The 12,144-nt window shown below is 47.1% G+C and overlaps 1 protein-coding gene across 3 annotated transcripts in view; it reads right to left on the reverse strand.

Moving 5' to 3' along the window:
- The window catches only part of LOC119453582 (cytochrome P450 3A31), a 234,461-nt gene that overhangs the window by 183,099 nt on the left and 39,218 nt on the right, over positions 1 to 12,144 (reverse strand). For all 3 annotated transcript variants that reach the window (XM_037715632.2, XM_049668265.1, XM_049668267.1), the window contains exons 4-6: positions 8,970 to 9,066; positions 7,754 to 7,879; positions 448 to 691 (exon numbers count right to left, since the gene is read on the reverse strand). In XM_037715632.2, coding sequence (XP_037571560.1) covers positions 448 to 691; positions 7,754 to 7,879; positions 8,970 to 9,066 — 467 coding nt within the window. The remainder of the gene's footprint in view (positions 1 to 447; positions 692 to 7,753; positions 7,880 to 8,969; positions 9,067 to 12,144) is intronic.

Consider the following 12,144-nt stretch of genomic DNA (forward strand, 5'->3'; position numbering starts at 1 on the left):
TCCGCATTTCAACTTCGTCCTCCGACACTCGTCATGTTGGTGGTATTATGCAGTCGTCTTTATGCAGTCGTCATGCATTCGTAGTCATACTGTCGTTTCGATGCCGTCGTGGTCATTCCGTTGTGGTCATTCCAGCTTCGACATACGACATATGTAAAATAGCTTGGGCTAATAATTACGTACCGTATTTGGTGTGCGCGACAAATAATCGAAGGTTCATTAACTTAATCCACAGCCCTCCTCTACTGATTCCCTAATAACTCATTGTGCTTTTTGGGGACGTTGAACCAACAATTTAATTTTGGCAGGTCTTCCTCTCGTGCCTGGTGCCTGGTTTCGTCTTATTTCCACTGTTAGGTCAAACACACATATCGAACAATTTTCTCTCTTCCGGGTCTGAGGAGAACATAACGTTGCTTATATTGGCTCCTCGAATAAACCACTCACTGAGAAAAAAAAGCGCTGTGCCTCCAAACTGGCCGACGCTTCCGCGTGCCGCCTTGTACAGGGCCAGCGAAGCTGCGTCGTCCCGCTGGATGTCCATGCGTGCTCCGGCGAAGAACTGAAGACCGAAGTCAGTGGCCATAATGCAGTATGGCTCGAACACCTCGACGCAGCCGTCGGAGCCTGCGAGCTTGCGGTCCATCGCCCGGAAACACTCCTCGACGCAACCTTGCATCAGCGGAACGGCCTAGAACAAAGTCGAAAGCAGGGTGGTCGCTCATTAATGATGCCAGCCCGGAATATTATGCCACCAGTAGGCTGGCTTTCTCTTGAAACATAAGAAACAAACAACAGCCAAAGGCATATGTGAAGAAAGTAGACACAAAGAACGAACGTAGAAGCAAGAGGAAAAACAAATGAACAGCTAATGGAGAAAGGAATAAGATCGATGGACGAAAACATCCCATATCAAGCATAGGCCCGTTCGCTATCCAATGCCACAGAACACGATTTATCTAACGCAACTGAATCTCCTATCACAGTGCAGACTACCACTAGAACTGTAGAAGCATTACCAGTAAAGCCATGACACTATGAAAAAGAGAACTAAGAACAAAGGAAAACAGAAAACAACTTAGTACGCAGAACAGCCATCGGCCAGTATACGAATATACTATTACATACGAATATACTATTCGTATGTTCAAAACGACAGTGCCCATGAATGCAAACAAGGTCATGTGCTATAGCAGTTCGCTAGAACAGCATGCCGGCAAGTTATGATAGTCAATGCCACGTTAGCAAAGTTACCCTGATACGAAAGGGAATGTTTTTTTACTATTTAGCAAGAATGGGGTATCGTGCTATACACATATTTTCTGCTTGTTTGGTTAGCAATCTATCGCTGTTCAACACCTTATATATTGTACAATATGGTGACAAGTCTTGTGTTTTGTTATCACATGCCCAGCGCATGGCAATCTATGGAAGAATCCCACCCAGAAAATAGAGTTTTTCGTCTTGTTTCTTGGGTTTTACGAGCCAAAAGCAGTTTTGATTATGAGGCACGCCGTACTGGAGGGCTCCGGATTAATTTTAAACATCCGAGGGTTATTTAACGTGCGCTACAACGCAAGCACACAGGCGTGTTTGCATTTCGCCTCCATCGAAATGTGGCCACCGCGGCCGCGATTCGATCCCGCAATCTCGTGCTCAGCAGCGCAACGCCTTAGCTCACTGAGCCACCGCGGCGGGTAAAAATTAGTTTTTACCAGGCTCATCGGTAAAAGCTACAACACTGCAAACCTGTCTGTACCTAGCTGAATGTGGAGAGCGGTAGATGAGGGCTCCTCTTATGCAATGACACTGAACTCCCTCCTGAACACGTGCTACAGGCAGTGTGTGGAGTAGCTGTGTCCTTCACGAATATGCGTACAGATGATGTCGTGCGACGCGAAGTGAAAGTTTGCGAGAAAGGGTATCCTGTCTTTATTTATGCTTATCGGCTGCTAGGTGCACGTATCGGGTACTAAGTTAGAGTGTATTTGCTTTTTCTTTGCAGAAACGGTTCCATATGTGCGTAGACCTGGACAGTATGCATGCTGTCGGCCAGGAAGATTGATCATTGAGTCCGACTGTCTTATGTCGGACGGCGGTGAGCCGATGGTCGTTTACGTGCATGTAAGATATCAACTGCACAAAAAGCGCGGTAGCTCTTAACTCCTCCATAGAAGGCATATACAAAAGTGTTATTTGCCGGCCTTGACAGTCGTCGCCCCGCGGCGTCGTCCGAATTGAACAAATGCTGGAAACGTGCGCGCCGCGAGCGATCCTTTAGGAGGTGATGGGAACATAGCAGTTACGTTGCTTAGGTAAATACTTTCTTTGTCACATAGAGTGGCGAGCCACCATATGCAAAGAATAACTTGGTATATTTTGGAGTGCCATTTCCTTGAGAGTGCACAAACCTGATTAACGTACGGATTCCAAAATTGAGAAGAGAAACATTTTACTTGCTGGTATTAGTGCATCTTGTTGCTTTTCTTTTGTCGGTTTGTTCGTATTGTTTCTTTGAATTGAAGCCACAATGTAAGGAGTGGTCAAAGGAGAGGAGAGCTCAAAGAAGAGGACCCTTTAGGGGTTGTAATGTAATGTAAACCTGTAATGCTTTGGGCATTAAGTCCAATTAACAAATAAATGCATGATTGAACGAATAAATAAATCAATTACTAAATAAATAAATAACTCAATAAATAAAGAAATTCTTGGTGCGATTGGGTATTTAACCATGCGCATGCGTATATGAAGTCTGGTTTCTGCGCTATGAATATAATGATTAATCAGCAGAATGGTGTAAGAAGAAATGATTTCATTTTCAGTGAAATACTTACCGGAGGGATATTCTTTACACATATCCGAAAGCCTGTTAGTAGCCTCAGCCACCACTTCAGTGTTTATAAATGTAACAGCAAGTTACGTGGTGACCTTGAATTTTAGGTGATTCTTGGCCATGTGCAGCACGTGCTAGGGCACCATTTCTCGTCTGTCGGTGCGGCGAATTTCTCTGGTGGCGTGGTCAAAGAAAGCGGGGCGCACTTCAGAGTGAATGCAGCTCGGATGCCCCAAGTAGATTTCAGGAAATGACACCTAGTGGGCGTGCTCGTCAAAGAGTATTAAGGGTGTCTTATTAAGGCGAAAGCCTTAGGTGTCTATGCTCGCGGTGCCCTTGGCGGTGACCATGGCGAAACTGCGCCGTAACAAAAAATGGGCGACACCGCAAAAAACTCTCGGAATGACATCACATTTCTGAGGGACGTGCTTCTAAATAAACTAAATTAATGGCCTTGGAAAAATACCACATTTCGGTTTGGGTTGGAATCGAACACGGGCCTCCGGGGTGCCAGACGAGCAGGCTTGTCTGAAGCCACGCTTCCCTAAAGGTGTGCCTAGTGCAGTGCCTGATCGTACACGTCACGTCGCTACCATCTTGCTGATTAAAGGTATGGCCTAGTGCGTGCACTAGCATGCTGCACTTTAGGTATTACCTTAAGTGTTAACATGCGGCGTTCAGGAGGTCGCCTTAGTGGCACACCTGTACATCTCATTGCGGCGGGTTATGTCTTGCAAGAAGTATACCCCCGATTGTATAACTTAATAGATTACCAACATGTTTTACAAATAAGTTTAACCACGATTGTATAACTTCATGTATAACCAAATGTGCAGCAGGATTTCGGCTTCTCATGTTACAATAGTATAACATCTGGCGAATTTTTCTCTAAGGGGTAGATTTAAAGATATTTAGCCTCGATCCAGACTAGAGTCTCTTGATTTATAGTGATAATAGGATTGGCCTAAACGCGATCTTCCACAGAGTTCTCGACCACAGCACCTTCAACATTCTCGTCCTCTTCGGAGAGATCTACTTCATCCAGACACCAATCAACTGCTGCTGCCACTAGAAGGAAGTTCACCCTTGTTCATTCTCTTTCGGCAGCTCACACGGGCAAGAAAGTTTGTAACGTTGTCTGTTAGAAAATGTGATTGTAGAACGGTCACGAACCTCTCTTGAACGCGATGTGCGTCCGAGGGAAACCAAAGGCGATCGCAGACTCTACAAGAGCTGCCAAAGGATCCTTGAGGAAATGCTTTTCGTAGTATGCATTAGCGGTGGAGTACCGGCGAGCAACGGCTCGAGCCACCTTCGCCGTCGTTCGACGCTGAGTAGTGGTGGTTCAGCCCTGCTCCAAGAGGACCTTCGAGTGTTGCTTGGTTTGCCTGGAACATTGCTCGCTGAGGCTAACCTAATCTATTGTAAGCGAGCATATCGCGATTCTAGTGTCTTGGTGACGTGCCGACGATGTTCTGCTTCGGCCGTTTGCGACTGCATTACGCAAGCTCAGCAAAAGTGAGCACCTTCTTCATTCGAGGCATCGATGATGGCATGGAGATGGAAGAGAACCGAAGCGATCCTGTCTTTCACACACCTACTAAGGGGAGCGGGGGCGCGCTTATATTGCAAGAAGATGTGCATGGCATGGATTTTTTGACGTCAGTTGACGTCAGGCACACGCACCTGGCAGCATTTGCAGCGTTTAAGCCATAGAGTTTCCTACAATAGTGACTAGAAAGAATTTTGCCACTGCTAGCTTTCAGCCGCCTTGAGAAAGATGGTTAGTATATGAATTTGTCTTATCTTCGTGCTTGTGGATTCAGCCGTTCTTGTGGGTTTGCTAATTATGAAGTAGCTGCCTTCATTATCCCAAATTTAAACGTTTATTATACTTTTCTAAATGCAATATTCCTCGGACACGCGTAATCGGTGAAAATTGCAGCGGTAGAGCCTGTCTAGGTGGTTAAATCGAGAACACTCAAGGTCTCCAGGGGCTGGCTTGCCCGCGAGGACTTTATAACGGTGTTCTATGTCACTTGTCGATGTATGCGCACGTGGCGTCATTCATTCAATATAGTGCTTCTGTGCTAGAGATCCCGTATTCGGATCCTGGTGTCGGACAATCTTAATAGCGGTTATTAAATGCGAAGCATATCTTGGCGAACCTTTGCCACTTTGACAGTATCTATTTATCTAGCTGCCTACGTGTTTGTGCTCTCATGGGTGTTGCATTAACTTGGTATGCACCAAAATTGGCACAGGATGACAAGAGTGTATGGCAAACATAAATGGTAGGTCATTACATTAGTGTCATGAAATGCGTGTCATTTAGGTCATGAAACAGCAGCCCGTGTCTTGGTGCTCTCATGGTCGTATCGTCAACTTGGTGGGTACCAAAATTGGCATGGTATGACAAACATAAATGATAGGTCATGACTTAAATGTCATGACATGTATGTCATGCAGGTCATGACAATGACCCCGCGAAAAAATATGAACACTCAAAAACAGCTGAAAAGGGTTCGGACGTGGGTACTAAGTGAAGGAAACGCTAATGATGCATCCAGACGAAGGACCGAATCCGGATTTTTAGCGGACGCGGAGGACTGTGCCACGGACCGTCCGGCTGCAGGCGCATCCACACAGCGGACGAAGCCCTAGCAGACGACAGCGCCACCGAGCCGGTTTACTCTCGATCGCAGCATCTGCGCTGGCTAGCAGCAGACTGGTTTGAGAGTTTCTTCCTACAAAATAGAGGCCAGCAAAAAGCGACGTTTGGCCGCGATGGTTGTTGTTCTGCTCGAGATTATCGAGTACTTTGATTTGTTTTCACGAAAACGGCGTTGTTGGCGGAAAGACTGGACGGGAAGGAAGTAATTGGGGGTCCAAAACCTGCTCCCACGAAGAGCTCCTGAGGACTGACCTCGACCAATACCGGAGGCTGCTTCGTGTAAGCAGAGAGCAGTTTCTGCAACTGCGTGCTGTCGCGCGTGGGCCCCCGCATACGAAGGGAGGATACCGTTATGCGCCGTTATATATCAGCGGAAACCACGGTGTAAGAAATATACTCTTACACCATGCTGCAGGTCACACTGCGGTACCTTGCTTCAGGTAAGTATCACACGTTTCCAAGTTATTACAGAGATCGCCGTGAAAATGTATATCCGTTGAAAACTGCGCTTGGTGCTGATCGAAGGCCGCTACACAAGTGTCTTTAAGTGCGTTCGTGTGGTAGTGTACAAGCTCAATCGCGCCCGAAATATTCAATGCAGATCCAGAAGGTTCACGTGGAAGGGGTATCACGAGTGCGCACAAGTTTTGTATGGCCTTGCTGTCGGCACGGACTTTCTGCATAAACATGCATGAGATAATATTGATCGGTTTCCACTTAACTACACTACTGAGTGTGATTGATTTTCGCTGATACTCTATTCATTTACTGCTGTGAAACAACCAGATATCAGATGTATTTGTACACGTCCTACTTTTTTGTAGTCTGCTAGCGAGCAGTTGACTGAGATGTTTTTTCTTTGCAGGAGAGTCACTATTCCCTTATTGTGACCGTGTCCGCATAATCAGCATGGATGAGGTCCCATAAAGTGCGAAACTCTTCCACGATGTGGTTGAAATAAAAGGCGGCATCATCGCACAAATTCATTGTTCGTTGAAGTGAACGAAACCAGCAGCTATGAAGCACTGAAACCAGGCGCCAGCAAACAAAGTACTGATGCTGACTGCAATGCGGCTGTCCTAAAGCAGGAGAGAAGCGTACTGGTTGCCAGACACTGCGTGTTTATAAGTTAAAGTTCAAATCGAGAATCCGGATGTGAAAAACGGCTTGCCGTTATCCGTCCGCGCGGCTTCCGGACAAGGCGCGGACGAGGCAAATCGCTGATGTGAGGCCACGTGACGCGCCCTCCGGCCCTGCAAGTCCGGATTCGGTCCTTCGTCTGGATGCACCATAAAGGATGATGGCAGACGTCATATAATGAGCATGACACAGCAAACATGACAATGACTCAGCGAGAAAATAACACTCAAAACCAATTCGAATGGGTCCGGACGTGGGAACTATGTGAACACTAAAGGATGATTGTAGAAGCCACAGTCATGAGCATGACTCATCAAAAATGACACTGACTCAGCGAAAAAAGATCAACACTCAAAAAGCAGTGAAATGGGCTCTGACGTGGGTACTAAGTGAAGGAAACACTAAAGAATAGTGGCAGAACTCTAGTAATGACCATGACCCAGCCACAATGACAATGACTGAGCGACATAAGTTTAACACTCACAAACTAATGGAATGCGTTCGGATGGGGTACTAAGTGAAGGAAAATGCTAAAGTTCGAAGTTATAGTCGTGAGCATGAATGAGGCATTCGCCTTAAGGTCTCTTAGACATAGCTAAAGGGACTCCTCAGGACTCGTCTCATGTAGGTCATGCGTGTCATGTAGGTACGTCATGGAACAGCCGCCTACATCTTGGTGTTCTCATGGTCGTTTCGTTCACATGGTAGGCTCTCCGCACACTGCTTCGCAGAATATCGATTCACATAGGGCGTGGGATCTGCCGGCTTTTTTTAATCATTCATAACAAAGTGCTTTCTTGAAAATGATGATTTTACGAAGTCATGAAGCCATGTGAAGCCATATGGACCAAGTGTAGGCAAATACATGTACTAGCCACCTTTCCCATGCCGACTGCAATGCCCCGCTTGCAGGTCCCGGAAATACTAGCGTTACAGTTCCCTGTTGTAAATATTGTATGATACTCTACGCTCGAAACGGTAACGTAATTCGCTGCAGCCTTACTAGATGGCAGCCCCATATGTTTAAACGCGCTAGGCGTTAGAGGACGGGTAGGTAAGAAAAGGTGCCTCCAACTCGTCAAGCAAGTTTCGCTTGAAAGTATCACCTTCTTGATATTGGCCGTCTTGAATGCAGGAAGCACGATTTTCTTCAAGTGACGCCAATCATCGCCATGCACTCTGCTAATTCGAACTTCGTTGACGGCGATGTTCTTTGACACGGAGGCCATGACCTGCCAAAACAAGGAATGCGAGTAGGGATCAGGTTCAAAGTGTATTGCTCGGAAATATATAGAGTACATGGGCAAAAGCAATTGCAATAATAGTCAGCTGCTATAAATTAAGACAGACAGGAACATTTCTGACGAAACGCAGGGAGTTAGGCTTGGGATAACATCCTCTAGCCTTTCTTGGCTCACAGAGGAGGGGAAGAGGAGAAAAAGAGGGGATATGAGCTGTGATGATGAAGATATATATTGTAGGGTGCTATTGCAGAAGCACATATTTTCGTGTTCAAAAGGTTCATTGTCAGTCTCGAATCTAGGCCTGCGTAAATATAAATTTCGAAAGAGCCTAGATGGCTGGCTTTCTTGATATTCTACCCTGCCCTGAGCCGAGTAATACGCTTAGACTCAACGGCCACTGATTAATCAAATGGTGCCACCGAAGAGGTCAGTGCCTGCGGTTCACGGTCTTATTTGGGACCTGCAAACAAGTACGCGCTGAACTTCCTCAAGGACATCACACTTATGAAAATCTGGTCAGACTGCGCGTCACATGCGATGCAAAACATCTAGTCAAGCTTGCGCAGAAGGCTCGCGCGGCTACCTTCGATGCCACACGGCATTCGAAATGTTCTATGGGGATTGAGTCCATAAAGATGTTTGCAACGATTTCCTTGTGCCCAATGTCTTGCTGTCGCCATCCGCATAGCCTCGGCGAGAAAACAATTGGAATCTGGCCTCGAGGAATGTATGGTGACGAGTGTGCCGTCATTTAAGGTCTTTTTCATTGTTGAACCAGCAAAATTATTCCCGTGCAGTCCACATTTGTGACCCAAACATTTTTGGAACGCATTGTAGTTTAACAAAGTGTCAAAAGATGCCGCAATCAGCGTTGCTGCTGCCAACTACGGCTCCGGTAAGCCGATAATCTGTGAGCTGTGAAAAATGTACGGACAAGCTGAAGCTCTGGAATGTTGAGCACTGTACTACTGCGTATTAATGACTGAGATGAAGGAGGTCATATTGCAGATGCTTTCCTTCAGGATAAAGTTACATCGCCAAAATAATTTTCTGCGCTCTTGCTCAAACCATATCTCACCTGCCGTCCTGTGAAATACTGGAAGTCTTGGATGAAGGTACGTTTTATCAATTCAACGTCTCGTAGAATGATGCCAGGCATGACGCCGTTGTAGTAGCTACAAAAAAAAAGAAAAGAAAACAAGGACGTTTAAGACGTATGTTAACACTGTCGAGCACAATAGAGGCCACGTTTAGTAAATGTTTATTCAGGGAACGCTATAAAGGTGGCAAATTGGCAAATGTGCTGCCAACAAATACAGTAAATCTGAAGCTTCGAGTAGGTACTCGCAGCTTTAGCTTTACCGCGTTCATAGAAGAGCGTGCCTTTAGCGTGTCCTAGAAAGGCATTCGAGAAAGTAAATTCTCTAGACAAGTTAAACTGATTTCACGAACATCTTTCTAGGATTGCTGCTAGAGGCACCCCAGTGACTCGGTGCCGATGTCTGGCTGAAGAAAAACGCTTAGCCTTACACTCGGCCAAGCAACGCTTGAAACGCGAAGCTAGGCGATCGTAGCCCAGCATTTTGCGGAAGTGCGCGGGAACTTTTCATCTTATTACTCATGATGATGATAACTTCTTTTCGCACGTCTCGGACTTACGGCCGTCACTGCGCGTTGCATAGCGCAGCTTGCAACACCGACACCGCGTTCCAATGCCATCATCGCGTTACAGGAGACCCGCTCCGTGAATGCGTCTATCTCTCGTTCTCATAGCGCGTAAAAGCTCTTCACCTTGCAGATCACGAGCGTACGAACGCGCCAGCTGTCGACGAAGACGACGACGCTGGAACGCAATGATGGTATGGTTCGCATAAACGCGCGTTCTCCGAGCGTGGCTGTATAGCCTGTTTAGCTTGTTGGGGTTCAAGCAAGAGGTTTACTTTCCGGGTCGTTTCCTGACAGTTCGGTTTTCCACTGAATACTTGTAGTCCGTGTCACGTAAAGGATTATACAAAGATTTACTGTTCATGCTATTTCCCCCTCCATTTTACCGATCACTATAGATTGAATGGCCAGGCCACGATGTACTAAAGCGGGTTCGTAAAATGTATATATCCCCATGCTGCAAAAGATCCTTTTATAAACTACATGGTGAAACGTTACCGGTAAAAACATGGCTACAGAAAAGGGGTATATTTGTGTCCTCTGTTAACTGTCGTCTTTGTGACGTGCCAGAGACAATTAAACTGTTTTATTGGCTGCAAAGATGCCATTATATTGTTACGGGGAGAATATATATACAATGGATATATTTACAGGGTAAGGCGCACAACGCTGCCGCAATCGTTCAGGGGAGCGCGTGCACACCAGAAAAACCACCCGTCGTCGTCGTCATCGTCCAAGCACCGACCACAGAATGGCCGCTCGTGACATTACCCGCCGGCGGCAGAAGCACCGTCCCGGTGCAATTAGGGCCCGGGCCGACAGTGGTACGGTTTAAGACGCGAGACATGGACTATGTCACTCGCGATTGTTGCAGAGGCCGTCATAGGATTTAGCGGCGCGATTTCATAAGTCACATTAGTGACTTTGCGTATGACGCGGTAAGGGCCAGCATAACGGGAGAGGAGTTTTTCGCATAGGCCGACGCGACGTGACGGGAACCACAGCAAGACGAGCGATCCTGAAGGGAAGTTCACCTCCCGGTGTCGGCGGTCATAGAGACATTTTTGGTTGACCTGTGAAGCCGACAAGCGATCGCGGGCAACCTGACAGGCGATGTCAGCACGGGCAAGAGCATCACGAGCATAGGCAGAGGATGTGTCTGCGTGAGCATGAAGTATGGTGTCAATAGGCAATGGTGGGTCGTAGCCAAACAGTAGATAAAAAGGTGAATAGCCAGCTGTGTCGTGACGAGAAGAGTTGTAGGCGAAGGTCACAAAAGGCAAGTTAATGTCCCAGTCTCGGTGGTCCTCAGACACGTACATAGCAAGCATATCTGTGAGAGTACGGTTGAGGGGTTCAGTAAGGCCGTTTGTCTGTGGATGGTACGCAGTGGTGAACTTGTGATTGGTCTTGCAAGAACGAAGAATGTCGTCGACTACTTTAGACAGGAAGCAGCGGCCGCGGTCCGTGATTAACTGACGAGGAGCACCGTGGCGCAGGATGACGTCGTGAAGAAGGAAATCGGCTACATCAGTAGCACAGCTGGTGGGAAGTGCCCGTGTAACAGCGTACCGCGTTGCGTAGTCAGTAGCGACTGCAACCCATCTATTGCCAGTGGTCGACATGGGAAAAGGCCCTAGAAGATCGAGTCCCACCCGGAAAAATGACGACGATGACGACGACGGGTGTTTTTTCTGGTGTGCACGCGCTCCCCTGAACGATTGCTGCAGCCTTGTGCGCCTTACCCCGCACCTCCACCAAAGATGTTACGGGGAGAATATATATACAATGGATATATTTACAGGGTAAGGCGCACAACGCTGCAGCAATCGTTCAGGGGAGCGCGTGCACACCAGAAAAACCACCCGTCGTCGTCGTCATCGTCCAAGCACCGACCACAGGATCGCCGCTCGTGACAATATTTTGGGATGTCCTCCAACGGACTCTAAAGAAACGCTTTGAAATCAACCCCCATGCAGTGCGATACCTGCTGCCGACCTTTGATGACAATGTACCTTTCGACATATTTTTTCTCATGCATATGAATGCACACTTTGTGGAAGGCGCGAATGATGGACCGCAACGCCGAACCGGTTGTACCTACAAGGGTACATTTCATCGAGATGACTGCGCATCTAAAACATATTTATGATAAACTTGATGTTCAACCGGACTGGCATCCCATTTTGGTGAGGTGCTTAGCCTTACCACCCTTTTAAAGCGGAATAGCACCTCTTCTGTTTTTCTGTGTGGATCATTGTGCCCGCCACCATGTGACTATGCACAATTGGTGAGTGTTTTATTGGATTACATGTTAAAGTATTAAATACCATGACAGAAAAAAAAGTGGCTGTATAGCCTAGTGGTTACGACGCTCGCTTTGGGACCGGGGGTACGCGGGCTCGAATCCCGCCTCGGCAAGAAAGGCAGCATCCATTCTACCCTGTGAAAATGGATGTACAGCGAAGCTGGTGCGCATGTTGGACAACAACCACCACTTCAACTGATGTCAGACGACGTTACACACGCGCGCACGCACGTGTGCGCGTGACGTACGCCGTCATCACTCATCCTCATTCTTATATACA

Source organism: Dermacentor silvarum, chromosome 5 (genome assembly GCF_013339745.2).
Source record: "Dermacentor silvarum isolate Dsil-2018 chromosome 5, BIME_Dsil_1.4, whole genome shotgun sequence".
NCBI classification, from domain to species: Eukaryota; Metazoa; Arthropoda; class Arachnida; order Ixodida; family Ixodidae; genus Dermacentor; species Dermacentor silvarum.